The sequence below is a fragment of the Pelophylax lessonae genome (assembly GCF_965119305.1).
Source record: "Pelophylax lessonae genome assembly, chromosome: 10".
Classification (NCBI taxonomy): domain Eukaryota; kingdom Metazoa; phylum Chordata; class Amphibia; order Anura; family Ranidae; genus Pelophylax; species Pelophylax lessonae.
This window is the reverse complement of record NC_138777.1, coordinates 19,169,649-19,191,487: the sequence shown is the minus strand read 5'-3', so window position 1 is coordinate 19,191,487 and position 21,839 is coordinate 19,169,649. Positions and strand designations below refer to the sequence as shown.

At 42.3% G+C, this 21,839-nt stretch overlaps 1 protein-coding gene across 1 annotated transcript in view; it reads left to right on the top strand.

The window, feature by feature from the left end:
* Positions 1-21,839, top strand: part of LOC309565194 (uncharacterized protein) — a gene marked incomplete at both ends in the record, with an annotated part of 239,729 nt that overhangs the window by 196,083 nt on the left and 21,807 nt on the right. Inside the window, 8 exons of the mRNA XM_082269988.1 lie at positions 3,532-3,733; positions 7,131-7,240; positions 11,975-12,103; positions 14,260-14,344; positions 16,301-16,336; positions 18,851-19,048; positions 20,372-20,407; positions 20,783-20,980. Coding sequence (XP_082126114.1) covers positions 3,532-3,733; positions 7,131-7,240; positions 11,975-12,103; positions 14,260-14,344; positions 16,301-16,336; positions 18,851-19,048; positions 20,372-20,407; positions 20,783-20,980 — 994 coding nt within the window. The remainder of the gene's footprint in view (positions 1-3,531; positions 3,734-7,130; positions 7,241-11,974; positions 12,104-14,259; positions 14,345-16,300; positions 16,337-18,850; positions 19,049-20,371; positions 20,408-20,782; positions 20,981-21,839) is intronic.

Sequence of the window (21,839 nt, the reverse complement as noted above, 5' to 3'; positions counted from 1 at the left end):
CTTTTTTAATAAATCTGCAACAATGTCAACAATTCTGTGTTTTTCTGTCAGTATGGGGTGCTATGTGTACATTCATGAGGAAGAAGAATGAACCTAAATGATTTTAGCAAATGGCTGCAATATAACAAAGAGTGAAAAATTTAAGGGGGTCTGAATACTTTCCGTACCCACTGTACTTACCTTGAAAAAGTCTTGTCCAGCGCTGCCATCTCAGATGTCGGCAGCTTGAAGCCAGCGCGATCCTCTTCGGCGTCCTCTTCCGCCTTCTTCGGTCCCACGATGCCCTGCGCCGGCCCCGCCGTCACTTCTGGGGCGCGCGCGTCATCCCTCCACAGCTTCTGGGCATGCCCAGAAGCTGTTTAGAAGGGGATGACGCGCACGCCCCGGAACTGACGTCGGGGCCGGTGCAGGCGCAATGATTCCTGGGAGCGATGACGTTCAGCTCCCAGGAATCATTGCAAAGCCAGGAAGTGACGACGGGCCGCGGCCGAGGAAGGAGGAAGAAGGAAGTAAGGTAAGTATATTTTCTTCGCTACGAGGTAAGTAAAAAAAAAAAAATGCGATTAGCCATTTGTTTTTCAGGTGACCCGGAGCGAGAAGATGGAGGTAAGTATAAAATTAGGGTGGAACTCCACTTTAACCACTTGCCGACTGCCTAACGCCGATCTATGTCGGCAGTCAGCCCCTCACAGGCAAAGTGACGTAGGGCTACGTCACTAGCTTGTGAGGGTCTAGGGAGCGAGCGCGCGCCCCCGAAGGCGCGCTCCCGAGTGGTCACGGACCCCCCGCGCGTGTGACCGGCGGACCCGATGTCCGCCGGTCACTCGGCGATCGGCGGGGGAGAGGGAGAATGTCAGGCAGCTTGTGTAAACAAGCCACCTGTCATTCTCCTTGCTGTTAAGACACTGATCTCTCGGATCTAGTATGTAGATCTGTTGATCAGTGTCCATACAGCTCAAGCCCCAGCCAATCACAGTAGAAAGCACGCCCCTAGGGATACACACAGCCCCTCCCTCCCAAATAAAGTTAACCCCTTCACTACCAGTGTATTTTTACAGTAACAGTGCATATATATAGCACTGATTACTGTAGAAATGTCACTGGTAACCCCAAAAGTGTCAAAAATGTCAGTCAAGGGTCCGATCTGTCCGCCCCAATGTCGCAGTACCGCAAACAAAATCGCAGATCGCCGCCATTACACGTTAAAAAAAAAAAACAACAAAAATGACAGAAATCTTTCCCTTTGTTAGTAAACGCGATAACTTTTGCGCAAACCAATCAAAATACGCTTTTTGCGATTTTTTTTACCAAACATACGTAGCATAAAACAAATTGGCCGAAAAAGTAAAAAAATTTTGATTTTTTAATTTTTTTTTTGGGGAATTTCATATAAAAAAATGTGAAAAATATTGCTATTTTTGCAAAATTGACGCTCTTTTTTTGTTTATAGCGCGTGATCAGAAAATCGCACAGGTGATCAAATACCACCAAAAGAAAGCTCTGTTTGTGGGAAAAAAAAGACGCCAAATTCGTTTAGGTACAGCGTCGCACGACCGCGCAATTGTCCGTTAAAGTCACGCAGTGCCGAATCGCAAAATACCCCCTGGTCGGAATGGGGGTAAAATCTTCCCGGGCTTAAGTGGTTAATTGGATTTTTTTTTTTACCAAAAAAATGTAGCAGAATACAAGTTAGCCTAAATTTATGAAGAAATTTCATTTTTTAAATGTATGTTGTAGCTTAGGTTCACACTTTTGCTAGATGTGCTCGCTGTGTTTGTGTGGGCATGGCAGCCTATTCATTTGAATGGGCTGCCGTGCTTTGCAAAACACAGGGAAAATGTCCCTGCATCTTTTCAGAAATTGCAGCCCGCACGGGCACTGCAGGTGTGATTTTCAGTGCAAGCAGGGGCGCCATTAAGATTAATGAGACCCTCCCGCAGGTCCAATTTTTTTTTGCGGGTGCTTGTAGTGCGGGTCCTTCAGCGGCTTCCACCCATACAAGTGTGAACTTAGCCTGATAGCAGAGAGTATAAAATATTGAGTTTTTTTTTTTTTTCAAAATTGTCGAATTGTCGGTCGCTTTTTGTTTATAGTGCAAAAAATAAAAAACTGCAGAGGTGATCAAATACCACCAAAATAAATCTCTATTTGTGGGAAATTACATACATTTTATTTGGGTACAGCGTTGCATGACCGCGCAACTGTCAGTTAAATTAATGCAGCGCCGTATCGCAAAAAATGTCCTGGTAATGAAGGGGGGTAATGTGGTTGAAGGGAGGTCAAGTGGTATTCTTCATCTATAATTAAAAATATGCCTGGAAGCATTTCTTGGTAACAATATTTACATCAAGCAAATCTCTTTTTCACAGAAGTACCTAAAAAAAATTGAACACTCTAGACCAGGGGTGTCAAACTCAATTTCATCACGGGCCGCATCACCATTACGGTTGCCCTCAAAGGGCCGGTAATATCTGTAAGATTAGATGTCCAGAGCACCCCACGCCCCCTTAAATCCTTACATAAGATGCCAATTGCCCCCCCCCCCCACCACCACCATCAGAAGTCAAGAGTCACCCACCCTTCCTTAAATCACAATGAACACCCTTACCTTGTGCCAGGAAGAAGATGCAGGTGGATCTGGAGAGAAAAAAGTACAGGGTCTGGAGGAGGAGCAGAGGAGGGCTGGAGTCGGCTTTCAGAGTCTACTGAATGCTGGGACCAGGGGAGGCGGAGACAAAGTGGTGTTGCGGCTGCACAGAGAGGTATGGGATCTGTAGGAGGTGTTCTGCCCTCCTCTCTGCTTAGGACTGCTGAGAAGGGGGTGGGAAAAGACGAGCCTTTCTGCAGCTGCACAGAGATTTGCAGGATCTGTAGGAGGAGTTCTGCCCTCCTCTCTGCTGTGGACTGCCTGGAAGGGGATGGGGGGGGGGTAAAGACAAGCCTTTCTGCAGCTGCGCAGAGTTTTGAAGGATCTGTAGGAGGAGTTCTGCCCTCCTCTCTGCTTAGGACAGCTAAGAAGAGGGGGGAGGGGTAAAGACAAGCCTTTCTGCAGCCGCACAGTGAAGCCTTTGGATCTGGAAAAGGAGTTCTGTCCTCTCTGCTGCCGACTACTGAGACAAGGTGGGGCAGAGACAAGGGGGATGCTGCAGCTGCAGGAGAGGTGCGAGGCCAGGACAAGGTCATCCAGCGCCCAGGGAAATGATGCCAAACTGAGCCCCCCTTCCCTTACGTTTAGGGTCAAGGCACACCCCCCATCCCTGCAATTAACCATTGCACCCAGGGAAACCATCCCCCCTGCACACCCCTTGTGCGAGGGCCACATAAAATGGCCTGTGGGGGCCACATTCGGCCCGCGGGTCTTGTGTTTGACACCTGTGGTCTAGACAGATTAAATGAAAATAAGGATTGTTACAGAAAAAAATCAGAAGAGAGGTCAAATCCATCAAATATAGAAATCATAATTTTGTTTATGAAAGTATTTTAATTGGTCATGCTTTCCTATTGGTCGTTCTTTATTTTTTTATCTTGCAGTTGACCAACCAACTAAAGGATCCTTAGAAAAGACATATAACGATTTTATAAATGGGTTGACCACGACTTATGTCACCTCTGTGGTTGAGCAGCAGAAGACCCGGAAAACTAGCCATGCAAAGGAGATTAGTGTCAATGTAGGAGATGGCACTGTATCAAAGGGATACATCAATGGACCATTGGACCCCGACTTACAATACAGGTAATACACTGGCTTTATCCATCATGCAATGGGGTACCCCTTGTATTTATAAATCCAGAATAACGTTGCTCAGACACTAGATTGAATCTCTGTAAAGACACTATAAGAAAATCGGGCGAATATGTTCGTTTATAGAATCTTCATACAGTTTTCGTATAGTGTGTACACAACTTTCGACAGCTGATTCTAAATTTTTTTGCGAAAATTCCCGAAGGGACAAACTTCAACATTTTTCCCGTATGGGAACAGAACGAATGATTTTTGCTTAATGTGTACCATTTTCGTACGATTTTTGTACAAAAACACCAAGTTTGGCTGTTTTGAATGCAGCTATCTGCTGCCATAACCCCAGTATTTAACATCAAAGTACCAAAGTAAAACTGCAGCGGGAGGTCCGTAAGTGGTTAATTGTTTTTTACTATTTTTTTTTTATGTAAAATGTAAAAAAAATTAACAATTCTTTTATTTTACAATTTTTTTAACCACTTGACGACCGCCGCCCGACTATATACGGCGGCGGTCAGCCCCTCCCAGGCAAAGTGACGTACCGGTACGTCACTAGCCTGGGAGCGAATGGGGGTGAGCGCGCGCCGCCGGAGGCGCGCTCCCGCCCCCGCTCGTACACGAAGAAGCCGGCGCGTGTGACCAGTGGACCCGATGTCCGCCGGTCACTCGCGATCGTCGGGTGGAGAGGGAGAAAGGCAGGCGGCTAATGTAAACAAAGCCGCCAGTCACTCTCCCCTGTGTAAAAGCACTGATCACTCGGTCCTGCTATGTAGGACCGTTGATCTGTGCTGTTACACACAAAACCACATCCAACACACCCCTAGGGACACACTTAACCCCTCCCTCTCCAATAAAGTTAACATCTTCCATCCCTGTGTCATTTTTACAGTAACAGTGCATATATATATAGCACTGATTACTGTAGTAATGTCACTGGTACCCCCAAAAGTGTCAAAAATGTCAGTCAAGGGTCCGAACAGTCCGCCGCAATGTCGCAGTACCGCAAAAAAATTGCAGATCGCCGCCATTACTCGTTAAACAAAAAACAATAAAAATGGCAAAAATCTTTCCCTTAGTTAGTAAACGTAATAACTTTTGCGCAAACCAATCAAAATACGCTTTTTGCGATTTTTTTTACCAAACATATGTAGCAGAAAACAAATTGGCCTAAAATGCTAAAAAATTTTGATTTTTACTTTTTTTTGGGGGGAATTTAATATAAAAAATTTTAAAATATATTTATTTTTGCAAAATTGTCGCTCTTTTTTTGTTTGTAGCGCATGATCAAAAAATCGCACAGGTGATCAAATACCACCAAAAGAAAGCTCTGTTTGTGGGAAAAAAAGGATGTCAATTTAATTTGCGTACAGCGTCGCACGATAGCGCAATTGTCCGTTAAAGTCACGGGGCTTAAGTGGTTAAATTATTTATTAATGTTTAATTATTATTTTTTTTAAATGTGATATTGTTTTACAGGAAAGTGAAACCTGCAGCGCTGCGGGAGGGGGGCAGCACAGTAAAACGGGGGCACATGGGAAGGGGGGGGTCAGAAGCAGGCAGAACAGGGAGGGGGATCGGTGTCGGAGAAGCAATTACAGGAATGATGTCCTGTTGTATCTCTCCCTGCAGCAGCTGAAAGCTGGCAGAAGGGGGGAGAAACTGGCTTTCAGCTGCTGCAGTAAGCTGCACAGGGCTTCCTTCTGTATTTGCCCCTCTTCCCACCCCACCGATTCCCCTGTGTGCCTGGGTCCCCCTACTGGAGGACTGGTGCCCCCCACCCCCCCCCCCCCATCAGCAGCACTGGGTGCAGCTGCAAGAATCATTCAGATATCTTCCTTTGCTGCCGGCGATTCCCTGTCATATAAAACAATCATGTAGGCTGTTCAGCCGCTTAATTGTTTTTACAAGCAGCGGAAGGGGAAGTCCCCTCCCACCCCCCTCCGTGTGATTGGCGAGCCGGAGAATGAATCGGCTGGTGGCGGCCGTTTACCATAGAGCTGATCGAGGTCCCCGGTCATCTCTATGACCTTTGGAGGCCGGGCGCAACGTTATGACATCATGTCCCACCTCGGCAGATGTAAACCCTGCGCTTCTTCGGCTGGGAAGCCGAGATCGTTTTTTTATTTTTTTATTTTTTTTTATCCCATGCTTTCCAGCCTGGAGGAGAGATATGAGGTCTTGTAGACCTCAGATTTCGCTGTAAAGAGGACCTGTCATGCCCTATTCCTATGACAAGTGATGTTTATATTCCTTGTAATAGGGATAAAAGCGATCAAAAAAAAAAAATTTTGTAGGGAAAGTGTAAAAAAAAAGTAAAATAAATATAAAAAAAAAAAAAAATGAAAGCACCCCGTCCCCTCGTGCTCACACACAGAAGTGAACACGTACGTACGTTGCACCTGTATATGTTCAAAGCGCGCATGTGAGGTATTACTGTGAACATTAGAACGATCGCAATAATTCTAGCCCAAGACTTCCTCTGTAATTCTAAACAGGGAACCAGTAAAAAATGTTTAAAGCGTCGCCTATGGAGATTTTTAGGTACCGAAGTTTGGCGCCATTCCACATGCGTGCGCATTTTTAAAGCGTGACATGTTAGGTATCTATTTATTTGACGTAAAATCATCTTGTACATTATACAAAAAAAAAAATGGGCTAACTTTCCTGTTTTGGTCTTTTTTAATTCATGAAACTGTCCCCCCCCAACAAAAAAACGCATTGGAAAAACTGCTGCGCAAATACCGCGGGAAATAAAAAGTTGCAATGACCACCATTTTATTCCCTAGGGTCTCTGCTAAAAAAAAAATATGTATATATATATATATATATATATATATATATAAAGTTTGGGGGGTGAGTATTTTTCTAGCAAAAAAATGATGATTTTTACATGTAGGAGAGAAGTATCAGAATAGGCCCGGTATGGAAGTGGATATACAGTACAAGCAAAATTGAGAGTTTTCTTCATTTTTGGGAACAATTGGGTTATTTTATAAATATATAGTCATGTCATCCTCATAGTGGTTTTGTTTATCAATCAGTTGGTAGTAGGGCAACCATTATGGCTAGGGTTGGCTTTGTTTGTCATTGACTGATGTCATCCGTGGGGTGGTGATCAGTGATCAGAAGGCTCCTCTAAGCACTGTCTATGGTGAAATCTAAAGAAATCTTAAGAAAATTTTCTCATTCCTAATAATAAGATGAATGCTGATTGTTTGCCTTTCTTAGAAAAAAAAAAAAAAATCAATGTGGATCTTTGACCAATTTCCTCTAAGCAGTCTGCAAGGTGGAACTAGAGGCTTTTTCCAACTAAATTTTAGTGAAATTGTTGAATTTGCTGCAAAATCACTCATTCCTGATAATAAATGGACGAGGATCTTTTGACTTTCAGGGTCAGCATAGCAGGCTTTTCTACTATAAACTATGATCCAGCCACAGGCACGATCGATGAAGATCGGTCAACAGCAGCCGCTACCAGCTTTTCTGACTCTGATCTTGCAGGTATTTACCTACCTAGTGTAATGTATTTACAGTATACATTTTACACATGTTCTCTTTGTGCCATATGTATAAGTATATGCAGCCTAAATCTTAAACACGTGTGTGTGTGTGTGTGTGTGTGTGTGTGTGTGTACAGTATACATATATATATATATATATATATATATATATATATATAAATATATATATATATATATATATATATACATATATATATACATATATATATATATATATATATATATATATATATATATATATATACAGTGTATACTGTATACTGTATATACTGTGTGTATGTATATATATATATATATACTGTATAATTACATATGTATACTGTATGAAAAGATATAATAAAAATATTTACATAAATGTGAGGGGTGTACTCACTTTTGTGAGATATATATATATATATATATATATATATATATATATCTCACAAAAGTGAGTACACCCCTCACATTTATGTAAATATTTTATTCTATCTTTTCATGTGACAACACTGAAGAAATGACACTTTGCTACAATGTAAAGTAGTGAGTGTACAGCTTGTATAACAGTGTAAATTTGCTGTCCCCTCAAAATAACTCAACACACAGCCAATAATGTCTAAACCGCTGGTACTCCCCTAAGTGATAATGTTCAAATTGGGCCCAATTAGCCATTTTCCCTTCCCGTTGTTATGTGACTCTTTAGTGTTACAAGGTCTCAGGTGTGAATGGGGAGCAGGTGTGTTAAATTTGGTGTTATCGCTCTCACTCTCTCATACTGGTCACTGGAAGTTCAACATGGCACCTCATGGCAAATGATAAAATAAATCCCTAAATATCCTCGCCAATGTTAAATCATATTACATATAAATAAAAATCAGCGATAGAAAAATATGTGACTAGTGAATAATTTAGTATAATAAAATGCAATATTTTCTCAATAAAACTGCATAAATCCTCATAAAAGTGAGTAGTGCAAGAAAAAATGTCCAATAAAAACTTCAATGTGCAAATCACAGTGGTAGGGAATCAAAATGTAGTCCAACACATATCAATTAAAAAAATAAATATAAGTAGTGTCAAAAATAGATAGATAAATCCAAGCCTTTGTGAATCAGTGCAAATAACAGTCTTCTATAAAGTGCTCAAACCACCTGAGGGTGGTAGGTGTTCCCCAAGGGAGTGAGTGACCAGAGTGTCACAGAACATAAAACAACTGTGCACCCCCTTGTGAGTGGGTGCTCACCTTGTATAGGATTAAAACAGACACATATGCAGGGGCTCCTTCTTAGGGGTGACCCATCCAGATCCTATTACTCCAGCAGTCCGTAGCTCAGATACGGTTTAAACTGGCATATATGCAGGGAATCAGAGAAAATGATCCATCCAAAGCGTGACACTCCAGCAACAAGTATCAGCGTGACATATGAAAAAAAGAAGCCTCCAATAGTGCTTATACCTCTTTAAATATTTATTTAATAAAAGAAAGATCAGTCGAACTCTCATTTTTCAGTGCATCCATGCACCTTTTTCAAACAGCTTATACAGTAACTATATCCGTATATCCAACCAAGCCGTGGTGGTAAAGTGGGAGACGCGGTGGCCGAATACCTTCTCCTCTGCTGGTACAGCCCGACAGTCTCACGAACAGTGAAGTGCTCCGTCCGTCCTTGCCCCTCCCCTACGCGTGACGACACCAGGGACCTCGTGTCTTCCTCAGGGGGATATGATTGCAATTCTAAATTCTAAATTATTCACTAGTCACATATTTTTCTATCACTGATTGTTATTTATATGTAATATGATTTAACATTGGCGAGGATATTTAGGGATTTATTTTATCACTTGAACACATATACAGTGGGTACGGAAAGTATTCAGACCCCCTTAAATTTTTCACTCTTTGTTATATTGCAGCCATTTGCTAAAATCATTTAAGTTCATTCTTCTTCCTCATGAATGTACACATAGCACCCCATACTGACAGAAAAACACAGAATTGTTGACATTGTTGCAGATTTATTAAAAAAGAAAAACGGAAATATCACATGGTCCTAAGTATTCAGACCCTTTGCTCAGTATTTAGTGGAAGCCCCCTTTTGATCTAATACAGCCAGGAGTCTTTTTGGGAAAGATGCAACAAGTCTTTCACACCTGGATTTGGGGATCCTCTGCCATTCCTCCTTGCAGATCCTCTCCAGTTCTGTCAGGTTGGATGGTAAACGTTGGTGGACAGCCATTTTTAGGTCTCTCCAGAGATGCTCAATTGGGTTTAAGTCAGGGCTCTGGCTGGGCCATTCAAGAACAGTCACGGAGTTGTTGTGAAGCCACTCCTTCGTTATTTTAGCTGTGTGCTTAGGGTCATTGTCTTGTTGGAAGGTAAACCTTCGGCCCAGTCTGAGGTCCAGAGCACTCTGGAGAAGGTTTTTGTCCAGCATATCCCTGTACTTGGCCGCATTCATCTTTCCCTCGATTGCAACCAGTCGTCCTGTCCCTGCAGCTGAAAAACACCCCCACAGCATGATGCTGCCACCACCATGCTTCACTGTTGGGACTGTATTGGACAGGTGATGAGCAGTGCCTGGTTTTCTCCACACATACCGCTTAGAATTAAGGCCAAAAAGTTCTATTTTGGTCTCATCAGACCAGAGAATCTTATTTCTCACCATCTTGGAGTCCTTCAGGTGTTTTTTTAGCAAACTCCATGCGGGCTTTCATGTGTCTTACACTGAGGAGAGGCTTCCGTCGGGCCACTCTGCCATAAAGCCCCGACTGGTGGAGGGCTGTAGTGATGGTTGACTTTCTACAACTTTCTCCCATCTCCTGACTGCATCTCTGGAGCTCAGCCACAGTGATCTTTGGGTTCTTCTTTACCTCTCTCACCAAGGCTCTTCTCCCCCGATAGCTCAGTTTGGCCGAACGGCCAGCTCTAGGAAGGGTTCTGGTCGTCCCAAACATCTTCCATTTGAGGATTATGGAGGCCACTGTGCTCTTAGGAACCTTAAGTGCAGCAGAAATCTTTTTGTAACCTTGGCCAGATCTGTGCCTTGCCACAATTCTGTCTCTGAGCTCTTCAGGCAGTTCCTTTGACCTCATGATTCTCATTTGCTCTGACATGCATTGTGATCTGGAAGGTCTTATATAGACAGGTGTGTGGCTTTCCTAATCAAGTCCAATCAGTATAATCAAACACAGCTGGACTCAAATGAAGGTGTAGAACCATCTCAAGGATGATCAGAAGAAATGGAAAGCACCTGAGTTAAATATATGAGTGTCACAGCAAAGGGTCTGAATACTTAGGACCATGTGATATTTCAGTTTTTCTTTTTTAATAAATCTGCAACAATGTCAACAATTCTGTGTTTTTCTGTCAGTATGGGGTGCTATGTGTACATTCATGAGGAAGAAGAATGAACCTAAATGATTTTAGCAAATGGCTGCAATATAACAAAGAGTGAAAAATTTAAGGGGGTCTGAATACTTTCCGTACCCACTGTATATGTCTACTTAATTATTTATTGAAGGAGCACACAATATTTTTAAAAGTCTAATTACAGCACATACACATTCTTATCTAAGAAGATTTTTATTCTGCGCAACACTATTTTATATTTTAGTTTGATTACACTTTTTATGAGAAGTGAAGTGTTTGCGGCATTTTAAAAATCTGATATTGAAAGGTAGCTCGCAGGAACTTTTTATCGTTTTACCTCATGGCAAAGAACTCCCTGAGGATCTGAAAAAAAGAATTGTTGCTCTACATAAAGATGGCCTGGGCTATAAGAAGATTGCCAAGACCCTGAAACTGAGCTGCAGCACGGTGGCCAAGACCATACTGCGGTTTAACAGGACAGGTTCCACTCAGAACAGGCTTCACCATGGTCAACCAAAGAAGTTGAGTGCACATGCTCAGTGTCATATCCAGAGGTTGTCTTTTTGTCATAGACGTATGAGTGCTGCCAGCATTGCTGCAGAGGTTGAAGGGGTGGGGGGTCAGCCTGTCAGTGCTCAGACCATACACCGCACACTGCATCAAATTGGTCTGCATGGCTGTCGTCCCAGAAGGAAGCCTCTTCTAAAGATGATGCACAAGAAAGTCCGCAAACAGTTTGCTGAAGACAAGCAGACTAAGGACATGGATTACTGGAACCATCTCCTGTGGTCTGATGAGACCAAGATAAACTTATTTGGTTCAGATGGTGTCAGGCGTGTGTGGCGGCAACCAGGTGAGGAGTACAAAGACAAGTGTGTCTTGCCTACAGTCAAGCATGGTGGTGGGAGTGTCATGGTTTGGGGCTGCGTGAGTGCTGCCGGCACTGGGAAGGTACAGTTCATTGAGCGAACCCACAGCAGCTGGAGGGTCGTAGTTTGAGGATCCCTGTTTTAAAGTGTCTCCTGTGATTAATTTGTGTAGCATAGTTTATTGCGATTATACGAGTGTGTGCAATTTTAAGACTTAACACGTATTTACTCGACACAACCCCATCTGTTATATTATACCAAAAGTATATATTTTCCCCAAAAAATATGCGTTTGATAAATAATTGTGCAAATATCGTGCAACATAAAAAATTGCAACTCCCACTTTTTATTCTTAAGAGTCTCTGCTTTCAGAAAATATTTACTTTTGGGGGTTTTACAGTATTTCTAGCAAAAAAAAATAATTTGGATTTCAAGTGTGCAAAATTTTATTTTAAACTGAAACTTACCTTACTAATACTAATAATGAATTATTTTTCAGATCTTATAGAGGAACCAAGCATTGTGCAGGATGTTCGCTCATCCCTAAATGAAGCGATGGATAGGGACACCTTCCAAAATGTTGACACCAGTTACCACAGTGCCCCTGTCAGCGAACCTGCCGATAATAGTAAGATCTTTTTTCTCTTAAACTTTAGGCCACAATTATTTTCATTTGCTGTAGCTTCTTAGGTGAATTAAGAATTTACCTATTACCTCCACTAATGGCTCCTTTTAAAAAAAATGGGTTCTAAAAGAGCCATTGGTGGAGGTAATAGCTTAATTCTGTCTTCTATTGTTGGCTATGGGAATTTTAATGTGTTGTATACCTTTTTTCCACAAGATGGCGATAATTAATTACCACTCATTTATACAACCTCCTTGAGCTGATTCGTTTTAAGCCTGTTTCGGAAAGGCGATTGTCCAATCACAGGTGGATCCTCATGCTACTGCGCATGTACGGCCGAACTTCCGCCACTTTTGTGACTGGAGGAAGTGAATGTTATGCCCCTCTGGCGTTTTATACAAGTCTTTGAAATACACAAGTTATGTGTAGTTATATATATATGAGTTATATTTTGGGACTTTTTAAATCTTTTATTCACTTTGGACTTTTTATTGTTCACTTTAATTCACCTTTCCATTGATTAATGTATATCACGGTGTGTTTATATGGCTTATTAAATTATTCACATTGTTTGTTTATGCGCTGCACTGTTTATTTATATGGTTTTTAGATATCTAGTATCAGATGTTTGTGTTTAGGGGCGTTATTTTATTTAGCATCATCAAGCACGGATTTTTCTTTTTACTTATTTTATAGGGGGTATTATGATCACTTAAGGTGAAAAACCTTCTGTGCTGCAGCTCTCTCCCCCCACCCCAAACCTTTTTCTTACCTGAGCCCGTTCCGATCCAGCGATGTGCACAGGGTTGCTGTTAGAAATCACGGGCCCCTCTCCTTTTTTTTTTTACATTCTATTAACAGCTTTGTTGGGGGGGGGGGGGGTGGCTTTGGTGAAATATCAGACCCCCAGATGGCTCACATTTAAGACAGAGAAAGGGAACGAGGACAGAGATTCCCCATTCCCTTTTTCTGCAGCCTCAGCTGCACTGGACAGTGAATGAATGACAAGCTCTCTGAGGCTCCCTGATCATTCACAAACTGAAGCATCGTAAACACAATTTACTATGCTTCAGTGATGAATGGACACAATGAGTGATCGATGCCAATCGCTCACTGTGTCAATTCAGGAAAGGAAGAGGCTGGTAAATAGGACCTATTTACTGCTCACACCCCATTCTCTATCCTGAAACATCCCCCTGTGTGCCCTCTGCTGGTGGCAGAGGAGAGGAGAGAAGCTGGCAATGCTGCAGGGGAGGGGGCCACAGGGGAGGGATGGGGATGCAGATTCCCATCCCCCTGCAGGGCAGCCAAAGGAAGAAAAAGAAGGAGAAGCCAGCAGAGCTGCAGGGGGAGCCACAAGAGTTGGCAATAAGGCAGAACAGCAGTCGCTCCAGCTCAGCAGGTGATTGGGCCCCCCTTTTGAACTGATAGGGCCTGGGCCTGGGACAGGAGGGCTGACTGGATTGCCTTATCAGTGGCCCTGGATGTGCACGACAGAAGCAGCTCCTGCTGCTGTCTCTATCCTCATTGGGCAGCTTTTCAGTCAAATGCTGTGACAGGGGAGCGGTGGGTGGGCCCGAGTCCCGCTGTTTATGTCAATGGACGCAGCAGCAGGACCCGAGCGTAAGCATGCATGGGTGCCCCCCATGGAAAGCAGCTTTCTATGGGGGCACCTGCCAAAGAGGTGGGGCCAGGAGTGCCACCTGGGGACCCCAGAAGAAGAGGATTGGGGCTGCTCTATGCAAAAGCATTACACAGAGCAGGTAAGTATAGACAAGTTTGTTATTTTAATTTTTTTTTTTTTTTAAAGAATGTTTAAAACTACTTTAAGATCTCTTGGGTTACTGAAGCTCATTTGAAGTATCCTAGATCTGTTCTTGCGCTCTTTATTAGCCTCGTCATTTTGAATTTTTTACAGTAATAAAAAACAGGCAGCAAACAGAAAGTTTTTTTAAAAAAAGTTGAAAGCCTCGTAGTTTTGCCAAATTATTTTTACAGGAATAAAAAAACAGGCAGCAAACAAAGTTTTAACAAAAATGAAAATACACATTGATTAAAAAATGCAAAAGAAAAAAGCAAATACAAAGAAGTTAAATAAAAGAAACTGCCCTAAAATATCACTTTGTGATCTTTGTTTTTCCCATTTCTTTACTTTCTAGACGGCATTATCGGAGGAGTGGTTGGCGGTATTTTTGGCGCTGTAGCCCTTGCTGGTTTGGGATTTTTAATTTGGAGAAAAAGAAGGTAAACCTGGATAATTCTTATACTGTACTGCAGCCTTCAGTCTGGCTATAGAAGTCATTAGCATCCCTCAGTGCAAACCAAAGATGGGATATTTTAACCCCCTTGAAGTTGTGACAAATGCCGGGAGGGTGCCTGTTGACTCTCTGGTGACCCACAGCCTTACTGTCAGCTGATCACTCAAAATTTTGCAACTATCAGTCACCAGATATTTTCCTTGAAGTTGATTAAAATGTAGCAATTTTTAGTTATCTAACTTTAGAAATTTAGATAAATTATTATTGCAGTACCTACAGTATATGTATATGAATATATATATATATATATAAATAATATATATATATATATTCAATAAATGCTCAGGTGCAATTCACCAAGTAGTCATCATACAAGAATCACTCATGGGGCTTGAAAAAGAGATATCAAGTACTTCATGCATTCAGCTGTGTTTTAAATTTCAATTTATAAACACAGCTGAATTAAAAAACTGTTTTTTTTTTAAGTTTACCGAAGCTCAAATATGTTTCTTTTTTTTTTTTTACAATACAATCAATCCAATATAATATATAATATAATATAATATATATATATATATAGTATCTCACAAAAGTAAGTACACCCCTCATATTTTTGCCTGCACTGAAAATCGCACCTGCAGTGCCCATGCGGGCTGCAATTTCTAAAAAGATGCAGCGACATTTTCCCTGTGTTTTGCAAAGCACAGCAGCCCATTCAAATTAATGGACTGCCATGCCCGCACAAACACAGCGAGCACATATAGCAAAAGTGTGAACCTAGGCTACAACATATCCCATTAAAAACATTTAAAAAATGAAATTTCTTCATATATTTAGGCCAATATGTATTCTGCTACATATTTTTGGTAAAACAAAATCCAATTAAGCATATATTGATTGGTTTGTGCGAAAGTTATGGTGTCTACAAACTATGGGACATACAGTATCACAAAAGTGAGTACACCCCTCACATTTTTTGTAAATATTTTATTATATCTTTTCGTGTGACAACACTGAAGAAATGACAATTTGCTACAATGTAAAGTAGTGAGTGTACAGCTTGTATAACAGTGTAAATTTGCTGTCCCCTCAAAATAACTCAACACACAGCCAATAATGTCTAAACTGCTGGCAACAAAAGTGAGTACACCCCTAAGTGAAAATGTCCAAATCAGGCCCAATTAGTCATTTTCCCTCCCGATGTCATGTGACTCGTTAGTGTTACAAGGTCTCAGGTGTGAATGGGGGAGCAGGTGTGTTAAATTTGGTTCAACATGGCACTTCATGGCCAAGAACTCTCTGAGGATCTGAAAAGAATTGTTAATCTACGTAAAGATGGCCTAGGCTATAAGAAGATTGCCAAGACCCTGAAACTGAGCTGCAGCACGGTGGCCAAGACCATACAAAGGTTTTAACAGGACAGGTTCCACTCAGAACAGGCCTTGCCATGGTCGACCAAAGGAGTTAAGAGGACATGCTTAGCGTCATATCCAGAAGTTGTCTTTGGGAAATAGAGGTATGAGTGCTGCCACATGAAAAGATATATTAAAATATGTACAAAAATGTGAGGGGTGTACTCACTTTTGTTAGATACTATATATATATATATATATATATATATATATATATATATATATATACACTGTATATATGTATATATATATTATATATATATATATTTTATATATATTTATATATATATATATATATATATATATATATATATATATATATATATATATAAACACACAATCTAATATACAGAACAAGGATATGTCAGAAGTAAATGTATTATTTTAAAATTCCACAAATGGTGAAAAAGACATTAAGCAGGGTATAGTAAAAGGAGAAATCATAAAATTCAGATAATGTTCAGAGTTGTTGTGATTTGAGGCATGTTCATTTCCTGTTTCTGATTTTGGTCGATTTAATCTAATTACAGGCAAAGTGCTGGTTATCAAAAAAATGTTTTGATAAGGTAAGTCTGTGTATGTGTTGATAATCAAATATTCTCTCAATAGAAGTGTAAATTCCCTGGAAACCTAGAGGGCCTACCAAAAACAATCTTAAAAGTTAGCACGAAAGACATGGTTGTGTTAAAAAGGTTGAAGTATTGTTGGGGTGTTGACTTTAACTTCGAAGTTACAACCCAGTTCTGGAAATAAAGGGGGCTCTATACAACCTGGTGGGCCCAGAGAGATTCTGGATTCCTGGTCAAGTCCAGACCAGTCCAGTAGGTTATTTATTTTTCACAGCCATAGGCATGGCATTTCCACATGTTAAACCAGTGACTCAGAGAACGTTCCAATCACATAAGTTAGTTCATCTGCCTGGCGTACATTGTCACATCTGTGCATCCTCTACAAGTGGCTGTGCTTTTGTGCACTTTACTGTACAGTACTGTATAGCAGTGGTCCCCAACCTTTTCGGCATTGGGGACTGGCATTGTGGAAGAAAATTGTGTCAAGGCCCTCACCATAATGCAGAATCTGCCACCAGATGCAGCATGATGCAGAATGCAGAAGTGACTTGCCACATCGCCTGCCTTCAGACGCAGCTTGTCACTTGCCATGTCACCTGCCACCAGATGCAGCTTGTCACTTGCCATGTCGCCTGCCACCAGATGCAGCTTGTCACTTGCCACATCGCCTGCCACCAGATGTGGATTGTCACTTGCCGTGTCGCCTGCCACCAGATGCAGCTTGTCACTTGCCACGTCGCCTGTCACCAGATGTGGATTATCACTTGCCATGTCACCTGCCACAAGATGCAGCTTGTCACTTGCCAGGTCACCTGCCACCAGATGTGGATTGTCACTTGCCATGTCACCTGCCACAAGATGCAGCTTGTCACTTGCCAGGTCACCTGCCACCAGATGTGGATTGTCACTTGCCACGTCGCCTGCCACCAGATGTGGATTGTCACTTGCCACGTCGCCTGCTACCAGATGCAGCTTGTCACTTGCCACTTCACCTGTCACCAGATGTGGATTGTCAATTGCCATGTCACCTGCCACCAGATGCAGCTTGTCACTTGCCACGTCGCCTGCCATCAGATGTGGATTGTCACTTGCCATGTCACCTGCTACCAGATGCAGCTTGTCACTTGCTACGTCGCATGTCACCAGATGTGGATTTTCACTTGCCATGTCGCCTGCCACCAGATGAAGCTTGTCACTTGCCACGTCGCCTGTCACCAGATGTGGATTATCACTTGCCACGTCGCCTGTCACCAGATGTGGATTATCACTTGCCATGTCGCCTGCCACCAGATGTAGTTTGTCACTTGCCACGTCACCTGCCACCAGATGTGGATTGTCACTTGCCACGTCGCCTGCCACCAGATGTGGATTGTCACTTGCCATGTCGCCTGCTACCAGATGCGGATTGTCACTTGCCACGATGCCTGCCACCAGATGTGGATTGTCACTCGCCACGTTGCCTGCCACCAGATGTTGATTATCACTTGCCACTTCTCCAGCCACCAGATCCGGTGTGTCACTTGCCACTGTCACCTGCCATAATATGCAGATTGTCACTGCATTGGTGGCAATACAGGCCTGCGCATTAGTCCACAGAACGCAGAGGCAGGCCTGGAGTGCTGGGTTCCAAGTGAGGGAGAACAGTGGTGATGCGGCGCGGGTGGTGAGAGAAAATCTCATCTCTCTGCTCGCCTGCCTCAGCTCCAACAGTGTAGCGGCCTGGCTGTAAGGGGGAACAGCTGTGATGCGGGGGGCAGGCGGGCAATCAGAGGTGATGTAATCTCTCTGCTCACCTGTGCGGGCGGGCAATCAGAGGTGATGTAATCTCTCTGCTCAGCTGCGCGGGGGCGGGCAATCAGAGGTGATGTAATCTCTCTGCTCACCTGTGCGGGCAGGCAATCAGAGGTGATGTAATCTCTCTGCTCAGCTGCGCGGGGGCGGGCAATCAGAGGTGATGTAATCTCTCTGCTCACCTGTGCGGGCGGGCAATCAGAGGTGATGTAATCTCTCTGCTCAGCTGCGCGGGGGCGGGCAATCAGAGGTGATGTAATCTCTCTGCTCACTTGCAGCCCCACCTCAGACAATAAAGCCTTCGAGTCCCGGCTGCAAACAGGCCACGGCCTGGGGGTTGGGGACCCCCCACTGTGTAGAATACAGTAGTACAGTATCATTATTTGTGTGAAAAGTATTGTATTTAAAAACTTTTACAGTACAGTACCTTATAGCCGATTGTGTTAGTTGGGTACCTAGGCTAACTTTATTGAACATACAAACGCTCTCTTGGAACGGAACTCGTTCGTACATAAGGGACTTACTGTACTTAAAAATCCCTGTAAGCCGTTCACTCTGGTTTGAATATTTTTCCACTACTACTTTCAGATGGAGTCATATGGAGTTATAAAAGAAGTAAATGTAGTATTTTAAATGCCCCAAATTCCAACAATTTTCAGAGATGCTGTGATATGATGTTTGTTCACGTTACTTTTAATGGTATATTTAATCTAATTACAGACCAATTACTGGTGATGTCCAAAACCTGTATGAGGATCCTGAGGTGCTGAGTGCAGTCTCTTACACAACTGCTGCCCAAGCACTTATGGAAGTTGAGACAGGCCCTGCAAGGAAGATGGAACGGTACAAGGGCCAGGGAACTAAAACTGAAGAATGGAACTTGGGGGTGCTGGTATCGGACACGCAGAAGTACAGCAGGTAGGGCACCCAGGATACAGAAGTCCAAACCAAAGTCAGTAACAGAGATAAGCAGCAAACATAGACAGACCAAAAAAAACAAACAAAAAAGCAATTCAGACAGAAGCCAGGTCAATATCAAGGTCAAGCATGAGGTTCAGGATCAGGAACTACAGGCACGCACACTGAAAGACCATTCAGCAAAGATCCTATGCAGAGCTCTTAAATAGCCCACTAGGCATCAGTATCTGCCCATATATTTTCATGCTTGCCACTATTCTCACATTCCAATGCACATGTGTGTGCAGTGTCACACATTTAGCTAAGATTCCATGCCTGCAAACATGTGCCAATGCCTTATGACTGGCATGATCTTTCTCATGGCTGTCATAAGGTTCCTGACACTGCCCCCCCCCCCCTCCCTTAGGAGAGCCTCCAGATTAAATTTTGGTAAAATAAAACTATAGGTCTGGAAATGGAGATATCAATTAAAAGCTTAATTACTGCATCCAACGTTTCAATGGACCTCCGTCAATGAATTAATTCTGAATTACAGTTTTTTTTTTAAACTTCAATTTTTTATTTGCACAAAGTAATGTAACATGGTACAAAAGAGAAACACATGCCAAGGTACTAGGTTTACAATGACAATAAGATGCTAAAAGTACTATTACCAGTAAAAAAAGATATGGTAAACTATGCATATTTGATAAATAGATACATTCCAATCTCCTGGCATATTGAAATATAGGGTTCCCTTTCGGGAAATGGGTTGGTCCCCCAATGGGATCAAACTGTGACCATCCCCTACCCTATATCAAGGATGCTCCGGGGGAAGCCTCCCCTCGGTATGGGAGCAATGTCCCTGCTTGCATACCAGAGGTTGTATCCAAAATATAAAAACCAGAAACGTAACTGTTGGTAAGTAGTTAGGTGCACATTTTCCATCTCCTGAGCATCCTAATGCTTAATAAGTCTCAAACAAAGTTTACATTTTTAAATGTATGACGTGGCTCCAGGGAAGGTCTTCCATGAGTCCCACTTCCTATGGTGTGCTACTATTTTGTGGTCCTTGTAAGCTATGAGTTTCTCGTAATGAGCTTGTGTGTTAACTCTAGCCAATATTGAGTCTATTGTGGGTACAGATAAAGATCAATTAAAGTTTTGATCAGCATTTACATATATTTTATTGGATAAGAAACTCAATTTTAAATTTCCCAAAAAGTCATTAAGCAGATCAAAAGGTAAAAACATCAAATTCTGATTATTTTAAGAGCTGTGCTATGTATGCTTGTTCACTTCCTGTTAATGATTCTTATGATGGTATATTTACTCTAATTACAGACAAAATGCTGGTTATGTAAAACCTGTTTCAGTTAGGTAAGTCTATGTATGTGTTGTTGATTGTCTTGCTCTACTTAATTTATATTGTGCTGCTAATAATGTCCACACTAACAAAAGATCATGTAACAGAACTTCCAATCAATATTCTCTACATAGAAGGGTAGACTTCCTAGAAAACAAGAGAGCCTGCCCACCAACAACAATTTTCAAAATGCGTGACTAAGCCATAATTGTGCTAAAGAGGTCCAAGTGTTGTTGGGATGCTGACTGACCAAATGCTGAAAGAGACAACAAGCAGAATATAGTAAATAAAATGACTAATGAAAAAATGTCAAATTGTGAAAATTTTAGGAGCTACTGAGAAATGAAGTGTTCCTGCTCCTTCTAATGGTATATTTAATATAATTACAGGCAAAATACAGGTGATGTCACATATGTGTATGAGGAGACTGAGTTGACGAAGGAAGCCACTCGCACTAGTACCTTCAAAACATCCCTCGAAGTTGAGACAGAGTCTGCAAGGACGATGGAAGAGCACAAGTACGAGGGAGCTGAAACTGAAGACTGGAACTTGGAAGTACTTATATCAGAGAAGCTGAAATACAGCGGGTAGGGCAACCAGAATACACCAAGTTCAGTTGTGATGTGAGCTGAGTCCAGTTACAAGCTAGGTTCAGTAACTTCCAAGCAGGATGGAACCAAATCATAGGCAGAATCAAGCTCAGAAACAAGCAGAAGCTGTCAAGATGCAGGTAGCAAGGCACAAAGTCGATAGATGAAAATCATGGTCAGAAGCCCAGGCTGAGGTCAGTAACAGATGAGCAGCAAATATAGACAGTCATTGATAATACAGAAGCAGGTCAGACAGAAGCTGGTTTAATGACCAGGTCAGGCATGAGGTTAAGGTCCAGAAATTGCTTGACTGAAAGTACTCGGGGAGTGCTCGGAATGGTCTGGTGTGGAATGTGGGGTCCCCCTAGGATCTGTCCTGGGACCAATCCTGTTTAATTTATTGTTAAACGACCTAGAGAATGGGATAAACAACTCAATCTTAGTATTTGTGGACGATACTAAATTAGGAAAGCCAATAACTTCTATGTGGATACTATACAAAAAGACCTGAACAAAATAATGGGGTGGGCATCTACATGGCAAATGAGGTTTAATGTTGGAAAATGTAAGGTAATGCATTTGGGTGCCAGAAATACAAACACAAGTTACTCAATAGCGGGAGAGCCTTTGGTGGAATCTAAGATGGAAAAGGACCCGGGGGTCCTAGTAGACGAAAAGCTCAGCAATGGCATGCAATGCAAAGCTGCTTCAAGCAAAGCCAAAAAAATGGCATGTATAAAAAAGGGGATTTACTCCAGAGATAAAACGATAATTCTCCCACTCTACAAAACTCTGGTCCGGCCGCATCTCGAGTATGCCATCCAGTTCTGGGCACCGGTCCTCAGGAAGGATGTGC